Genomic DNA, 18,720 nt, shown 5'->3' with positions numbered 1-18,720 from the left:
GTGATGTGGAGCCAATCATAAAGTGGGGTGATGGATGCATGGAGGGGAAGCCATAATCAAAACAGCTGTCATGGCGCACCAGAAAGTCCAGTGGTCACGCTGTCTCCACTCCTTTAACCAACGCCTTTTCTTTTTCTTTTGTTTTTTCTTAGTTAAAAATAGTCCACAGACTATCAACATCGGTTCTTCCTCATCCACCATGATTGTTTACTTCATCTAGAGAGGCTTTGCAAGATCTCTTTGCAAGGGAATGTTTCCATGTTGTGTGTTGTCTTTATTGTGTGGCTGCACACCGCACATTGTAGGAAACATCTGTTAGTTTTTTTTTTTTTTTTATTGCCACGTGTGTGGTCTTTCAGGTCTTGAAAACCTACAGACAGTTTTAAAATATTGCTGTGTGAACCAGGCATTACTTGAGCACTTTAACATTTGTACTTATTTGTACACTGATTTTTAATGTATCTATTTCTATAGGGTTGTGAAGTATTACCTTTTAGGCTATCTTGACAGGTTTCAATCTTTCTTTTATTTTGTGATTTTATCAGTGCCATATCTGTCTTTTTGTGTTGTTTGTCAGTTTCTGCTCTGCTGTGTGTAGCACTTATGCCCAAGAAAAATTTCCCTGCAAAGACAATAAATATATTGGATTTCATTTGATTGAGTATTTACTTCAGAAAAGCAGAGACTCCAACAGCTTCATTTTCCCCCAAAAAAACCCCAGCATTTAAGAAAATATACTGTTCCCATTGTAAAAGTTTGATCTTTCTTGCAGGGACCTTCAAGACCTCGATGACTCCACACAGCTTCCTCTACTCTGCCACTTTTCAGAGACTGCTGAAGGCCTGACTACAATCAGAGCTTTCAGGTAACACTTCAAACTGCAGAATTTGTGTGTGTGATTACAGTACTTGCATTTGTTGTCACAGGGCTCATGTTTGTCATTGCGGCACTGCTGTTGGCTGTTGCAGCGCTGCTGTTTGACGTTGAGGTGCAGCTGTTGGTTGTTGGCGGCGCTGCTACTTGTCATTGCGGCGCTGCTGTTGGCGGCGCGGCTGTTGGTTGTTGCAGCGCTGCTGCTTGTCGTTGCGGTGCTGCTGGTGGTTCTTGCGGCGCAGCTGTTTGTCTTTGCAGTGCTGCTGTTGGTTGTTGTGGTGCAGCTGTTTGTGGTTGTTGCGGCACAGCTGTTGATTGTTGCCGTGCTGCTGTTGGTTGTTGGCAGCACTGCTGCTTGTCCTTGCGGTGCTGCTGTTGGTTGTTGGCAGCACTGCTGCTTGTCCTTGCGGTGCTGCTGTTGGCTGTTGCTGTGCTGCTGCTTGTCGTTGCGGCACTGCTATTGGTTGTTGCGATCCTGCTGTTGGCTGGTGCGGCGCTGCTGTTGGTTGTTGCAGCGCTGCTGTTTGTCATTGCGGTGCTGCTGCTTGTCGTCGCCGTGCTGCTGTTGGCTGTTGCGGTGCTGCTGCTTGTCGTTGCCGTGCTGCTGTTGGCTGTTGCGGTACTGCTGCTTGTCGTTGCGGCGCTGCTGTTGGCTGTTGCAGTGCTGCTGTTGGCTGTTGCGGTACTGCTGCTTGTCGTTGCGGTACTGCTGCTTGTCGTTGCGGTGCTGCTGTTGGCTGTTGCAGTGCTGCTGTTGGCTGTTGCGGTACTGCTGCTTGTCGTTGCGGCGCTGCTGTTGGCTGTTGCGATACTGCTGCTTGTCATTGCGGTGCTGCTGTTGGCTGTAGTGATGCTGCTGTTGGCTGTTGCGGTGCTGCTGTTGGCTGTTGCGGTGCTGCTATTGGCTGTTGCGGTACTGCTGCTTGTCATTGAGGTGCTGCTGTTGGCTGTTGCGGTACTGCTGCTTGTCATTGAGGTGCTGCTGTTGGCTGTAGTGGTGCTGCTGTTGGCTGTTGCGGTACTGCTGCTTGTCATTGAGGTGCTGCTGTTGGCTGTTGCGGCACTGCTGCTTGTCGTTGTGGCGCTGCTGTTGGCTGTTGCGGTGCTGCTCTTGGCTGTTGCGGTGCTGCTGCTTGTCATTGCAGTGCTGCTGTTGGCTGTTGCGGTGCTGCTGTTGGCTGTTGTGGTACTGCTGCTTGTTGTTGCGGCGCTGCTGTTGGCTGTAGTGGTGCTGCTGTTGGCTGTTGCGGCACTGCTGCTTGTTGTTGTGGCGCTGCTGTTGGCTGTTGCGGTGCTGCTCTTGGCTGTTGCGGTGCTGCTGCTTGTCATTGCAGTGCTGCTGTTGGCTGTTGCGGTGCTGCTGTTGGCTGTTGCAATACTGCTGCTTGTCATTGCGGCGCTGCTGTTGGCTGTTGCGGTACTGCTGCTTGTCGTTGCAGCACTGCTGTTGGCTGTTGCGGTGCTGCTGTTGGCTGTTGCGATACTGCTGCTTGTCATTGCGGTGCTGCTGTTGGCTGTTGCGGTGCTGCTGTTGGCTGTTGCGGTACTGCTGCTTGTCGTTGCGGCGCTGCTGTTGGCTGTTGCGGTGCTGCTGTTGGCTGTTGCGGTGCTGCTGTTGGCTGTTGCGGTACTGCTGCTTGTCATTGCGGTGCTGCTGTTGGCTGTTGCGGTGCTGCTGTTGGCTGTTGCGGTACTGTTGCTTGTCATTGCAGTGCTGCTGTTGGCTGTTGCGATACTGCTGCTTGTCATTGCGGTGCTGCTGTTGGCTGTTGCGGTACTGCTGCTTGTCGTTGCGGTGCTGCTGTTGGCTGTTGCGATACTGCTGCTTGTAATTGCGGTGCTGCTGTTGGCTGTAGTGATGCTGCTGTTTGTTGTTGCGGTGCTGCTGTTGGTTGTTTGCAGCGCTGCTGCTTGTCCTTGCTGCGCTGCTGTTGGTTGCTGGCGGCGCTGCTGTTTGTCATTGTGGCGCTGCTGTTGGCTGTTGGCGGCGCTGCTGTTGATTGTTGCAGCACAGCTGTTGATTGTTGCAGCGCTGCTGCTTGTCCTTGCTGCGCTGCTGTTGGTTGTTGGCGGCGCTGCTGCTTGTCCTTGCTGCGCTGCTGTTGGTTGTTGCAGCACAGCTGTTGATTGTTGCAGCGCTGCTGCTTGTCCTTGCTGCGCTGCTGTTGGTTGTTGGCGGCGCTGCTGCTTGTCCTTGCTGTGCTGCTGTTGGTTGTTGGCGGCGCTGCTGCTTGTCCTTGCTGCGCTGCTGTTGGTTGTTGCAGCACAGCTGTTGATTGTTGCAGCGCTGCTGCTTGTCCTTGCTGCGCTGCTGTTGGTTGTTGGCGGCGCTGCTGCTTGTCCTTGCTGTGCTGCTGTTGGCGGCGCTGCTGTTGACTGTTGCAGCACTGCTGCTTGTCCTTGCTGCGCTGCTGTTGGTTGTTGCAGCACAGCTGTTGATTGTTGCAGCACTGCTGCTTGTCCTTGCTGCGCTGCTGTTGGTTGTTGGCGGCGCTGCTGCTTGTCGTTGCGGCACTGCTGCTTGTCGTAGTGATGCTGCTGTTGGCTGTTGCGGAGTCAGTCTGGATAAATCATTGTACCCTTGAAATACATTGAAATGTCATGTGATTAAGCAAAGCCATTGTTTTCCCTGTTTGTAATAGCTAAAAAAATTCTATAACATAGGTGTAAGCTCATTTGCATATTTGTGTTACAGTTCATATTGTCTGTGTTCATAGATTTACTCTTTACGCGCATCATTTACCCCCTCATATCCACCTGGGCGCCAAATTGTTTCGGGCCAGCACTGCTTGGGATGGAACTGTGTATGACTCCAGGAATTTTAACTAAAATGAAATTGGTTGCAAAGATACCAAGGACTCACTACTTAATTGTTTGTAACATTATAAAATACTCAAATGATCTAGCATAGGATCTTGTATCATCATTTAATAATCCGGGATGAAAATCAGCACCTCCAAATCTGAGGCCATGGTTCTCGACCGGAAAAAGGTGCTTTGCCCTCTTCAGGTTGGTGGAGTGTCCTTGCCTCAAGTGGAGGAGTTTAAGTATCTTGGGGTCTTCTTCACGAGTGGGGGACGGATGGAGCGTGAGATCGATAGACGGATCGGTGCAGCATCTGCACTGATGCGGTCGCTGTATCGGACCGTCGTGGTGAAGAGAGAGCTGAGTAGGGGGGCAAAGCTCTCGATTTACCGATCGATCTATGTTCCGATCCTCACCTATGGTCATGAGATTTGGCTCATGACCGAAAGAACGAGATCGCGAGTACAAGCGGCCGAGATGAGTTTCCTCCGCAGGGTGGCTGGGCGCTCCCTTAGAGATAGGGTGAGGAGCTCGGAGTCAAGCCGCTGCTCCTCCACATCGAAAGGAGTCAGTTGAAGGTGGCTCGGGCATCTTTTCCGGATGCCCCCTGGATGCCTTGCTGAAGAGGTGTTCCGGGCACGTCCCATTGGGAGGAGGCCCCGGGGAAGACCCAGGACACGCTGGAGGGACTACATCTCTCGGCTGGCTTGGGAACGCCTTGGGGTTCCCCCAGAGGAGCTGGGGGAGGTGTGTGTGGATCGGGAGGTCTAGGCGGCTTTGCTTGAGCTGCTGCCCCCGCGACCCGACTCCGGATAAAGCGGAAGAAAATGGATGGATGGATAAAACAAAAGTTTTTATTTTCACCAACATGTTTCATTTGAAATTCATGGAATCTTGGTACCACCGTTGTATAGCCTTTGCTTGTTCATTCATTTATTCTTCTTTATATTTCAACTTTTATGATTTTTTTATTTATATTTTTGACAGTAAATAATCCATATATTTTGTGCTATTAATTGGTGCATAAATGTTTGTTTCAGACACGAGGCTCGTTTTAAACAGCGGATGCTGGAGTTGACGGACACAAATAATACAGCCTACCTGTTCCTTTCTGCTGCCAACCGCTGGCTGGAGGTCCGAACGGTAAGAAACAAAGTCAGGAATACTTTCTCACTGGGCTGGTCACTTTCTAAACTATCTCATTAAGTGTCTTTTGATAAATGCAACACTTACATTCACATCAGCAACATGTGATTGAGTGACAAGGTCACCATTTAAACATACACCCAGTTAACATGTAAATGTCACATTTCATGTTTTATTTTTCTGACTTTCGATAGGCTGGTGACAAATTAAAGGAAAATCTAACATAAAGTGTCTTTGCAAATTGTTGAGCCACCACATGCTCCAGAGGAGCTTAATATTGATTCTGCAACCCTTACCCAAAAATGTACTTAGTTTATTTTATTTAATAAATTTAGTACAACTTTATTTCCAAAATAGACATTATGGTGTAGTGTACTTGCAAGTGTAGCAATTGAATACTTATTGGGACTAAATTGGCCCACGTTTTAGTTGATAAAAGTGTACTTTAAGCATAAGAGTAATAAACATGGAGTGCACATTGTTTTATACTGCACTGTATCTGAACTTGGATGTAGTAGTTAAATACTTGTAGCCCACTTTTTAGTTTATGAAAGTGCACTTACCCAAGGAGCCTTAGTGATTTTGTAGTGTTAAAGGAATTTAAACTAATGATGTCACAAGCCAGCCTTGGTAACCAAGACAGTCCAAAATTCCCCACAGGTGTTTAATTGGGTTGACATCTGGTGATTGTGAAAGGCCATGTATCATTTTCATACTTACCAGACAAGTCAGTGACCCCTCATACCCTAGAGATAAGATAAAATCAACTTTATTTTTCCAAAAGGTAATTATTTTTCCAGAGTACAGAAACAGCAAACAGTGTACAGTGATCATTTTTTTGTTTGTTTTTCTTTGTACAGTAAGTACAACAAATTTACTCTGAGTAACTGAATAACTCGATTTATTATGTATTCATCCTGCAGAAGGGGGGAGAAATGATACAGTCTGTGAAGCACCTCAGTGGTCTCAGTCTATGGCTGAAGGTGCTTTGGCAGGACATCAGTGTGGCATGCAGGGAATGGGAGGTGTTGTCCAGGATACTGAGCAGTTTCCTCAGCATCCTCCTCTCTGACACCTCCACCACAGGCTCCAGCTCAACCCCCAGGACAGAGCCAGCTGTTGTGATGAGCTTGTTGAGTCTGTTTATGTCAGCTGCCTCAGCACACTACAGTGTAGAAGATGATGCTGGAGACCACCGAGTGACAAAACATCTGCAGCATATTTCTGCAAACATTGAAAGATCTGAGCCTCCTGAGGAAGGACAGTCGGCTCTGACCTTTCTTATACACGGTATCTGTATTTACAGTTTGTTGTCTGTGTGGACACCCGGGTACTTGTAGTAGTACACAATGTCCACCTCTATTCCATTGATGATAACTGGTTTTGGATGGGTCTTCAGTCTTCTGAACTCCACCACCAGCTCCTTCGTCTTGGATATGTTGAGCTGCAGGTGGTTAGGTTTGCACCACTCCACAAACCTGTCCACCACACTCCTGTACTCAGCCTCCTGAGGCACTAGCCTGGTGTTTCTCCACTCGTTTGCTTAGGGTTTTCTTTTTAATCCAGCTAAAACAGGTTGTACTCAAATGTGTAAATTTAAATTAATAAACAGAGAGAAGCACCCACAGGTTTTACCACCTTCAGCAAAGTTCTTCTATATGATGGTTCTAATGTTTTTGTCTGATCTTGTGTAGGACTACCTTGGGGCCGTGATAGTTCTGACAGCAGCGGGAGCCTCTATATGGAGTTTCTATCATGGTTATTTGACTTGTAGCGGTCTGGTCGGCCTCGGACTCACTTACGCCCTCACTGTGAGTTTTCTTTTACAATCTTTTTTTTACATTTTTTATTTTATTTTATTTTTTGCAGCTCAACTAGCGTCTGTACTCACCTGAAAGCTTCAGATGGAAAGCAGGATGCCAAAAACTGATGAGTCTTGAATCATATGCAGCTTGTGTATTGAACTAAAGATCAGTTCAGGAAGACAAAATAATTTAGCTCACTGTGTAAATTTATTATAATGAACAACATGACTTCAGTCTGCTCCAATTTCTTTAAAAAATACTGCAGTGACACTTGAGTAGCATTTCACTTCTTTGCCTGCTCCTTCCCCTTGCTGCTCAAAAGGTAAAAAGGTAGAAATGTGAACTGGCATTAGCAGATGATAGCATTAGCAAAGTAATAATTTGAAAAAGAGAAACGTTTCTACGAAGAAGATAGCTGTAAACTGCTATGTGGGCACAATGCAGCTTGAAATTAGAATAGAATAGAATGTCTTTATTATCAGTGCATTGAACACAATACAACAAAATTTCAAATGGCACTGCTTTCATCCTCACACACAACTCGCCTACACACAAATAATAGTTGATTGGTTTTAATGAATAAATAAATAATAATGTAAAAAACATGACAAGATAGACGCACTGAAGGAGGATCAATCAATCAATCAATCAATCAATTTTTTTATATAGCGCCAAATCACAACAAACAGTTGCCCCAAGGCGCTTTATATTGTAAGGCAAGGCCATACAATAATTATGTAAAACCCCAACGGTCAAAACGACCCCCTGTGAGCAAGCACTTGGCTACAGTGGGAAGGAAAAACTCCCTTTTAACAGGAAGAAACCTCCAGCAGAACCAGGCTCAGGGAGGGGCAGTCTTCTGCTGGGACTGGTTGGGGCTGAGGGAGAGAACCAAGAAAAAGACATGCTGTGGAGGGGAGCAGAGATCAATCACTAATGATTAAATGCAGAGTGGTGCATACAGAGCAAAAAGAGAAAGAAACAGTGCATCATGGGAACCCCCCAGCAGTCTACGTCTATAGCAGCATAACTAAGGGATGGTTCAGGGTCACCTGATCCAGCCCTAACTATAAGCTTTAGCAAAAGGAAAGTTTTAAGCCTAATCTTAAAAGTAGAGAGGGTGTCTGTCTCCCTGATCTGAATTGGGAGCTGGTTCCACAGGAGAGGAGCCTGAAAGCTGAAGGCTCTGCCTCCCATTCTACTCTTACAAACCCTAGGAACTACAAGTAAGCCTGCAGTCTGAGAGCGAAGCGCTCTATTGGGGTGATATGGTACTACGAGGTCCCTAAGATAAGACGGGACCTGATTATTCAAAACCTTATAAGTAAGAAGAAGAATTTTAAATTCTATTCTAGAATTAACAGGAAGCCAATGAAGAGAGGCCAATATGGGTGAGATATGCTCTCTCCTTCTAGTCCCCGTCAGTACTCTAGCTGCAGCATTTTGAATTAACTGAAGGCTTTTTAGGGAACTTTTAGGACAACCTGATAATAATGAATTACAATAGTCCAGCCTAGAGGAAATAAATGCATGAATTAGTTTTTCAGCATCACTCTGAGACAAGACCTTTCTGATTTTAGAGATATTGCGTAAATGCAAAAAAGCAGTCCTACATATTTGTTTAATATGCGCTTTGAATGACATATCCTGATCAAAAATGACTCCAAGATTTCTCACAGTATTACTAGAGGTCAGGGTAATGCCATCCAGAGTAAGGATCTGGTTAGACACCATGTTTCTAAGATTTGTGGGGCCAAGTACAATAACTTCAGTTTTATCTGAGTTTAAAAGCAGGAAATTAGAGGTCATCCATGTCTTTATGTCTGTAAGACAATCCTGCAGTTTAGCTAATTGGTGTGTGTCCTCTGGCTTCATGGATAGATAAAGCTGGGTATCATCTGCGTAACAATGAAAATTTAAGCAATACCGTCTAATAATACTGCCTAAGGGAAGCATGTATAAAGTAAATAAAATTGGTCCTAGCACAGAACCTTGTGGAACTCCATAATTAACTTTAGTCTGTGAAGAAGATTCCCCATTTACATGAACAAATTGTAATCTATTAGACAAATATGATTCAAACCACCGCAGCGCAGTGCCTTTAATACCTATGGCATGCTCTAATCTCTGTAATAAAATTTTATGGTCAACAGTATCAAAAGCAGCACTGAGGTCTAACAGAACAAGCACAGAGATGAGTCCACTGTCCGAGGCCATAAGAAGATCATTTGTAACCTTCACTAATGCTGTTTCTGTACTATGATGAATTCTAAAACCTGACTGAAACTCTTCAAATAGACCATTCCTCTGCAGATGATCAGTTAGCTGTTTTACAACTACCCTTTCAAGAATTTTTGAGAGAAAAGGAAGGTTGGAGATTGGCCTATAATTAGCTAAGATAGCTGGGTCAAGTGATGGCTTTTTAAGTAATGGTTTAATTACTGCCACCTTAAAAGCCTGTGGTACATAGCCAACTAACAAAGATAGATTGATCATATTTAAGATCGAAGCATTAAATAATGGTAGGGCTTCCTTGAGCAGCCTGGTAGGAATGGGGTCTAATAAACATGTTGATGGTTTGGATGAAGTAACTAATGAGAATAACTCAGACAGAACAATCGGAGAGAAAGAGTCTAACCAAATACCGGCATCACTGAAAGCAGCCAAAGATAACGATACGTCTTTGGGATGGTTATGAGTAATTTTTTCTCTAATAGTTAAAATTTTGTTAGCAAAGAAAGTCATGAAGTCATTACTAGTTAAAGTTAATGGAATACTCAGCTCAATAGAGCTCTGACTCTTTGTCAGCCTGGCTACAGTGCTGAAAAGAAACCTGGGGTTGTTCTTATTTTCTTCAATTAGTGATGAGTAGAAAGATGTCCTAGCTTTACGGAGGGCTTTTTTATAGAGCAACAGACTCTTTTTTCCAGGCTAAGTGAAGATCTTCTAAATTAGTGAGACGCCATTTCCTCTCCAACTTACGGGTTATCTGCTTTAAGCTACGAGTTTGTGAGTTATACCACGGAGTCAGACACTTCTGATTTAAAGCTCTCTTTTTCAGAGGAGCTACAGCATCCAAAGTTGTCTTCAATGAGGATGTAAAACTATTGACGAGATACTCTATCTCCCTTGGAGGATATGGTGAAGCAGGAAACCCGTTTGAAAGACGTCCTTATTGACCCTTGGAGAAACAAAAATCCAAATGCCAAACAATTCTCTTTTTTTTCACCGGTACATCATTCGTATTCAAGGATTCATTTTTTTATCGTTGATGGTAGGATATTTCCCAGTGTAGTAAATTGTCAATATGAAGCTATTGTCATTTCTGATCACAGTCCAGTTAAAATGAGTATTACTTTTTCAGAATGCTCCAAACCAAGACGAATATGGCGACTTGATCCATTGCATATTTCTAAAGATTCATTTAAGAACTTGATCTCTGAACAAATTAATTATTTTATGGAATCCAGTCAGACTCCAGGGATGCCAATGGCTGTTATATGGGAAACAATGAAGGCCTTTCTCAGAGGGCAGATTATTTCAGAGTTGTAGTCTTACACACCTCTCTGCAGCTTCTCTCCCCCTGCCATCCCCTCATTACCCCATCCCCGTAGAGACGGTGCCTGCTCCCAGACTACCAATAACCAGCAAAAATCTATTTAAGCATAAAAATTCAAAAAGAAAAAATAATATAGCACCTTCAACTGCACCACAGACTAAAACAGTTAAATGTGGTCTATTAAACATTAGGTCTCTCTCTTCTAAGTCCCTGTTGGTAAATGATATAATAATTGATCAACATATTGATTTATTCTGCCTAACAGAAACCTGGTTACAGCAGGATGAATATGTTAGTTTAAATGAGTCAACACCCCCGAGTCACACTAACTGTCAGAACGCTCGTAGCACGGGCCGGGGCGGTGGATTAGCGGCAATCTTCCATTCCAGCTTATTAATTAATCAAAAACCCAGACAGAGCTTTAATTCATTTGAAAGCTTGTCTCTTAGTCTTGTCCATCCAAATTGGAAGTCCCAAAAACCAGTTTTATTTGTTATTATCTATCGTCCACCTGGTCGTTACTGTGAGTTTCTCTGTGAATTTTCAGACCTTTTGTCTGACTTAGTGCTTAGCTCAGATAAGATAATTATAGTGGGCGATTTTAACATCCACACAGATGCTGAGAATGACAGCCTCAACACTGCATTTAATCTATTATTAGACTCTATTGGCTTTGCTCAAAAAGTAAATGAGTCCACCCACCACTTTAATCATATCTTAGATCTTGTTCTGACTTATGGTATGGAAATGGAAGACTTAACAGTATTCCCTGAAAACTCCCTTCTGTCTGATCATTTTTTAATAACATTTACATTTACTCTGATGGACTACCCAGCAGTAGGGAATAAGTTTCATTACACTAGAAGTCTTTCAGAAAGCGCTGTAACTAGGTTTAAGGATATGATTCCTTCTTTATGTTCTCTAATGCCATATAACAACACAGTGCAGAGTAGCTACCTAAACTCTGTAAGGGAGATAGAGTATCTCGTCAATAGTTTTACATCCTCATTGAAGACAATTTTGGATGCTGTAGCTCCTCTGAAAAAGAGAGCTTTAAATCAGAAGTGTCTGACTCCATGGTATAACTCTCAAACTCGTAGCTTAAAGCAGATAACCCGTAAGTTGGAGAGGAAATGGCGTCTCACTAATTTAGAAGATCTTCACTTAGCCTGGAAAAAGAGTCTGTTGCTCTATAAAAAAGCCCTCCGTAAAGCTAGGACATCTTTCTACTCATCACTAATTGAAGAAAATAAGAACAACCCCAGGTTTCTTTTCAGCACTGTAGCCAGGCTGACAAAGAGTCAGAGCTCTATTGAGCTGAGTATTCCATTAACTTTAACTAGTAATGACTTCATGACTTTCTTTGCTAACAAAATTTTAACTATTAGAGAAAAAATTACTCATAACCATCCCAAAGACGTATCGTTATCTTTGGCTGCTTTCAGTGATGCCGGTATTTGGTTAGACTCTTTCTCTCCGATTGTTCTGTCTGAGTTATTTTCATTAGTTACTTCATCCAAACCATCAACATGTTTATTAGACCCCATTCCTACCAGGCTGCTCAAGGAAGCCCTACCATTATTTAATGCTTCGATCTTAAATATGATCAATCTATCTTTGTTAGTTGGCTATGTACCACAGGCTTTTAAGGTGGCAGTAATTAAACCATTACTTAAAAAGCCATCACTTGACCCAGCTATCTTAGCTAATTATAGGCCAATCTCCAACCTTCCTTTTCTCTCAAAAATTCTTGAAAGGGTAGTTGTAAAACAGCTAACTGATCATCTGCAGAGGAATGGTCTATTTGAAGAGTTTCAGTCAGGTTTTAGAATTCATCATAGTACAGAAACAGCATTAGTGAAGGTTACAAATGATCTTCTTATGGCCTCGGACAGTGGACTCATCTCTGTGCTTGTTCTGTTAGACCTCAGTGCTGCTTTTGATACTGTTGACCATAAAATTTTATTACAGAGATTAGAGCATGCCATAGGTATTAAAGGCACTGCGCTGCGGTGGTTTGAATCATATTTGTCTAATAGATTACAATTTGTTCATGTAAATGGGGAATCTTCTTCACAGACTAAAGTTAATTATGGAGTTCCACAAGGTTCTGTGCTAGGACCAATTTTATTCACTTTATATATGCTTCCCTTAGGCAGTATTATTAGACGGTATTGCTTAAATTTTCATTGTTACGCAGATGATACCCAGCTTTATCTATCCATGAAGCCAGAGGACACACACCAATTAGCTAAACTGCAGGATTGTCTTACAGACATAAAGACATGGATGACCTCTAATTTCCTGCTTTTAAACTCAGATAAAACTGAAGTTATTGTACTTGGCCCCACAAATCTTAGAAACATGGTGTCTAACCAGATCCTTACTCTGGATGGCATTACCCTGAGCTCTAGTAATACTGTGAGAAATCTTGGAGTCATTTTTGATCAGGATATGTCATTCAAAGCGCATATTAAACAAATATGTAGGACTGCTTTTTTAAAGCTTATAGTTAGGGCTGGATCAGGTGACCCTGAACCATCCCTTAGTTATGCTGCTATAGACTTAGACTGCTGGGGGGTTCCCATGATGCACTATTTCTTTCTCTTTTTGCTCTGTATGCACCACTCTGCATTTAATCATTAGTGATCGATCTCTGCTCCCCTCCACAGCATGTCTTTTTCCTGGTTCTCTCCCTCAGCCCCAACCAGTCCCAGCAGAAGACTGCCCCTCCCTGAGCCTGGTTCTGCTGGAGGTTTCTTCCTGTTAAAAGGGAGTTTTTCCTTCCCACTGTAGCCAAGTGCTTGCTCACAGGGGGTCGTTTTGACCGTTGGGGTTTTACATAATTATTGTATGGCCTTGCCTTACAATATAAAGCGCCTTGGGGCAACTGTTTGTTGTGATTTGGCGCTATATAAAAAAAAAATTGATTGATTGATTGAACATATCAGAAAATAAAATATAGGCAGCAACTGGACGAATTGTTACTGATGATCTGTATGCACAAGCCCCAACACCTGATCTTTACAAAACAAAATTGTTACTAAATACTGAGTATGAACATTTATCGACAGCACAAACTGAAAGGATGTTCTTTAAATCTAGGCAAAAATTTTATGAACACGGGGACAAGGCCAGGAAACTCCTCCCTATTCAAAACCTTATAAGTAAGAAGAAGAATTTTAAATTCTATTCTGGAATTAACAGGAAGCCAATGAAGAGAGGCCAATATGGGTGAGATATGCTCTCTCCTTCTAGTCCCTGTCAGTACTCTAGCTGCAGCATTTTGAATTAACTGAAGGCTTTTCAGGGAACTTTTAGGACAACCTGATAATAATGAATTACAATAGTCCAGCCTAGAGGAAATAAATGCATGAATTAGTTTTTCAGCATCACTCTGAGACAAGACCTTTCTAATTTTAGAGATATTGCGCAAATGCAAAAAAGCAGTCCTACATATTTGCTTAATCTGCGCTTTGAATGACATATCCTGATCAAAAATGACTCCAAGATTTCTCACAGTATTACTAGATGTCAGGGTAATGCCATCCAGAGTAAGGATCTGGTTAGACACCATGTTTCTAAGATTTGTGGGGCCAAGTACAATAACTTCAGTTTTATCTGAATTTAAAGCAGGAAATTAGAGGTCATCCATGTCTTTATGTCTGTTGGGAAAGTGTAATGACACGGACCCACAACAGGGGGCGTAAATGAATGGACAATGAATGAGCCGAAAATAGAACACTTTACTGTTGTGAATGTGCACAACGAAATACAGATGATTACAGAATTTTGTATGTAGTCAATCTACAAAGGTGACGTGTGGGCAGGCTCGAGGATAGAAGACGTCTGTCCAGAGAGGAGCCGGAACCCACACGATTTCCACCGCCACCGAACCCGGAGAATACTGGAGCCGCCAAGTCCCGAGTCCCCAGGTGGTCACCGTCTCCGGCTGTCGGATCTGGTACTGCTGGCAGGAAGCAGAAACAATCAAGGATGGGTGTGAGCACACACCCAGCAAACAGTCAGCAAAATCAGCAGTTCTTCTCCAGGTGGGAAAAACACCTCCACCTCAAACACAGTAACACAGTTGTGCAGAGCCTGAGAGCTACTTATCCGTTTTGGCATGAGGGGTGAAAAGCGTCACTCCTACACAGTCCACAAAACCCAGCACCCAGCTGAAAGTAGCTACAGAAACTCCTGCAAACACTCAGAGCACAAATACAAGTGCGTTTGGTACCGAACAGAACAGCTGAGAGTTTACCTTCTTGGCTTGAAGATAACTCGGCAGGGAGGTGGAGTTGCTGCCCGGCTTTTATGGAGATGATGATGAGGTGGTGATGAGTGACAGCTGTCAGGTGGTGATAAGAGACAGCTGTCACTCCCGGCTGCTCCCGTGAGGCGGCTGCGCCCTCTCGTGCCTGAAGCCCGCACTTCAGGCAGGGCGCCCTCTGGTGGTGGGCCAGCAGTACCTCCTCTTCAGCGGCCCACACAACAATGTCTGTAAGACATTCCTGCAGTTTAACTAATTGGTGTGTGTCCTCTGGCTTCATGGATAGATAAAGCTGGGTATCATCTGCGTAACAATGAAAATTTAAGCAATGCTGTCTAATAATACTGCCTAAGGGAAGCATGTATAAAGTGAATAAAATTGGTCCTAGCACAGAACCTTGTGGAAGTCCATAATTAACCTTAGTCTGTGAAGAAGACTCCTCATTTACATGAACAAATTGTAATCTATTAGATAAATATGATTCAAACCACCACAGCACAGTGCCTTTAATACCTATGGCATAAAATTTTATGGTCAACAGTATCAAAAGCAGCACTGAGGTCTAACAGGACGAGCACAGAGTTGAGTCCACTGTCTGAGGCCATAAGAAGATCATTTGTAACCTTCACTAATGCTGTTTCTGTACTATGATGAATTCTGAAACCTGACTGAAACTCTTCAAATAGACCATTCCTCTGCAGATGGTCAGTTAGCTGTTTTACAACTACCCTTTCAAGAATTTTTGAGAGAAAAGGAAGGTTGGCGATTGGCCTCCGTTTCGGAGTGCCAGAGGACAAGCCTAGCTCTCCACAATTTCTCTTATACTCACTCAACTGGTAAGCACTGAAAGCTGAGATAGGCTTGTCCCAACTTGTCCTCTGGCACTCCGAAACGGAGGTGTTCCTTTGTCTCGCTTCATCAGCGAATCGGTCGTGATGCGCAAAGCCTCCGTGTGGCTTTCCATGACAAAATCTCTTGTTAAAAGTGAAATCTGCCGGAAAATGGCTGATGTCCAGCTCTTGTGATAACCAGAGAAATTGCTCACGACGGTCCCGGCTCCACACAGCCATCCGTTTTGAAATGATGTGGTGGTTTCTGCCTCTCGATGACGGCTCGGAGCGCGGCGTGCCGTGCACCATTGTGGGCTGTTCTTAAAGCTGTAGTAACACTCCTTATTCTCTGTGAAGCCCGTAAAATTTTCACCGAAAGCCAGATAAATTTTTCGAATGGTTTCCAACTGCCTGTCTCTAACAGTTTCTGAAAAAATTCTGATGGAAAAAAAGCCCAAATCATTCCGCCATTTCCTGGCAATGAAACGACAACGAGAGGGGTGGAGCAGTGCTCACTCAAAGCCTGCCCACAGGCGAATGACGCAACCGACAGGCGTGGAAAAACTCACGCATGCGCACGAAGGTTCAAGCTTGGCTGACGTAAAAACATATGAATCAAATCCATATAGTTTTTGAAAAAAATAAAAAGGTACGATACTTTTCTAACAGACCTCGTATGTCTGAAATAGTCAGATATCACAATAAAATTTAGATTGTAAATATAAATTGTACATTTCAAAAACACATAGTGCAGGAAATGCTAAAGCTAAACTATTTAGAAAACAATCAGATGTCAAAATAAGATTTAGAATGTAAATTTATATGGTACATTTCTAAAACATATGTACAATGTAGTGCAGGACATGCTAAACTATTTGTGCCACTCAAAAAACAATTCCTGTCCAACACAACACAGAGGGGCACATTGCAGGCCTGATACATCCACGGTGTGTCACTCCTCTTGTTGTCCACCTGAAGGCAACATTGGCACCTCAATCTGCCTTTTGTGGCCTTTTGGCGAGGATCTGTGCCTGTCACAATTGGCACAGGAACATGGTTCTGGCTCCTGTTCTGTGGGACACCTGTTTTGTCTGTTGCACACAGTTGACACACCAGCTCCACCATAAAGTCCTTGTGTGTCCTGGGCTGCACTTGCTTGACACTGCTGATCTCACGATGCAGGATGAATGCATTTATGTCAAGGAAGTGCAGCAACACTGTCCTGTACCAGCGTGCAGTTTTCTGATGGGTGGAGTAGTACTGGATGAGCTGGTCAAATAGGTCGACTCCACCCATGTTTTTATTATAAGCCAACACTGGGGTAGGACAGGGAATGTCTTACACCGTCCAGTGTCTATCCTTCGCATCCTTCACCCTTGTCCACACTGTCTCACCCGAAAACGTATGATGGATGGTGGAGCACACAGGCACCTCCGGTGTGTCCATCCACTTTACAAACACCAGAGGCCCCTCTCTTATCCATCTTATAGATCCTCTTTCAGATTTTTTTATGAGAGCATTTGCCCTCCCTCTGGGGCATCCTCGTCTGTTCTCCCTGTATGTGCCACATGCCCCAAAGTTCATGTTAGCCAGGTCCATGAACAGTTTGGGACTCGTGTAAAAATTGTCCATGTAAATGTGGTACCCAGTACCAAGTGAACACACGTGGGGTTAGTGACTTTTGATTGGTGGAAAATTTCAGGAGCTAAACAATGAGGGAGCAGGAGTCATATTTCTTCCCATCACTGTTGCTGCTGCAGTAGAGAAGGAAATTATCCTTTTGGCTGCATGTGTGTACATAAACGCACAGCGAAAAATCACAATAATATTCATGAAAATGCATGTCGTAAAAAATGCTCATAAGTCAAGTTATACTAGACCTATTAACAAATTTAAAAAGTACTATAAAGGTTGAAGTCTCCACATTCAACACACATTTAAAGGGAGTCTCAGAGTGCAGCAGATTGAGTGTTACATCTGTTTAATTAGGTCATGTGACTTTTTATGCAAGAGCGCATCGTTCAGCTCCAGAGGGATAATGATTACAGACTAGTGGCCTTAACACCAATTGTCTCAAAGTGCTTTGAGAGAATTGTTCTGGGGCACATGAAGACAGCTGTCTCTCCTACCTTGGACCAACATTAGTATGCCTATAGGGCAAATAGATCCACAGAGGTCACCTGTGCTCCACATAGCAATGTCTCACCTGGAGCAGAAAGGGGCGTATGTAAGGCTGCTGTTCTTTGATTTTAGTTCTGCTTTTAATGCAATTGTCCCCAGGATACTAGTCAGGAAGCTACAGGACCTGGGTCTCCATGAACATTTGAGTCTGTGGATTAAGTACTTTTTGACCAACCGTTCACAAACTAATGCTTACATTTATGGGTGTCTTTGGTCACTTTTTCAGCTTGTCTAGCCATTTCAGGTGTGGTCTTGAAACTTTTGTTTGAAGGGCTACGTGGCCCTTCCCCTTCCTCCAAAAGAGAATTGAGATACCTCTTCCTCTATTGTGACAGCACAAAAATTTTCCAGTCAGGTTTTAAAACCCTTCATTGCACAGAGTCTACTTTAATAAGGGTTTTTAAGGACATCCTTCTTGCATGAGATTCTGGCAACCACACTGTTTTGGTTTTGCTTGATTTAACTGCTGCCTTTGATACAGTGGGCCATAACATTTTATTATCTCGATTATATCACTTAGTGGGTATCGTTGGCATTGCACTTGCATCGTTCAGGTCTTACTTGGTAGACAGAACCTTTTCTGTGCATATTCATCGTTCAGTATCATCTGCAGCTTCGGCGTCTCCCCTTAGGGCAGAAGGATGTCAGTTCTATAAAACATCCCTGGGTATGCCAAGAGGACAGTAAAGGTTGGTTGGCCTTGAACTTTCTAAATTTTAATGAAAAGAAAACAGAGGTGATGGTGTTTGGATCCAGTGGCCCCTGTGACTCCTCCTCCATTGCCTTAGGACCTTTGGAGGTTTATTTTAGACCTGTTATTAATGATCTTGGTTTTAAGGTGGACAGTGAGTTTAAATTGGACAGCCAAATTAAAGCTGTGGTTAAGTCCGGTCTTTATTATCTACGGCGGTTAGCAACTGTGAAGTCTTTTTTGTCCAGACAGCACTTTGAAACAGTGATCCATGCTTTTATTTAATCTCGGCTGGATTATTGTAATACACTTTATGTGGGAGTCAATCACTCATTACTTTTGCATCTGCAGTTCAAAATGCTGCTGCATGACTTTTGACAGGAACTCGAAAGCGAGATCATATATCTCCCATGTTGGCCTCACTTCACTGGCTGCCTGTATGTTTTAGGGTATGTTTTAAAATTATTATGTTCTTTTTTTAAGTCTCTTCACAGTATTGTCATGCCTTACCTCTCTGCACCTCATCATCCTTATGTGCACTTTGGGATTACCTTTCG

The 18,720-nt window shown here is 43.5% G+C and overlaps 1 protein-coding gene across 1 annotated transcript in view; it reads left to right on the top strand.

The window, feature by feature from the left end:
- The window catches only part of abcc9 (ATP-binding cassette, sub-family C (CFTR/MRP), member 9), a 268,703-nt gene that overhangs the window by 175,371 nt on the left and 74,612 nt on the right, over positions 1 to 18,720 (top strand). The window contains 3 exon segments of the mRNA XM_034163302.1: positions 773 to 865; positions 4,719 to 4,821; positions 6,519 to 6,635. Of these exon segments, the coding sequence (XP_034019193.1) occupies positions 773 to 865; positions 4,719 to 4,821; positions 6,519 to 6,635 (313 nt within the window).

This window comes from Thalassophryne amazonica, chromosome 22, assembly GCF_902500255.1.
Source record: "Thalassophryne amazonica chromosome 22, fThaAma1.1, whole genome shotgun sequence".
Classification (NCBI taxonomy): Eukaryota; Metazoa; Chordata; class Actinopteri; order Batrachoidiformes; family Batrachoididae; genus Thalassophryne; species Thalassophryne amazonica.
Note: the sequence above shows the minus strand (reverse complement) of the source record. Positions and strands in the feature narration are given on the sequence as shown.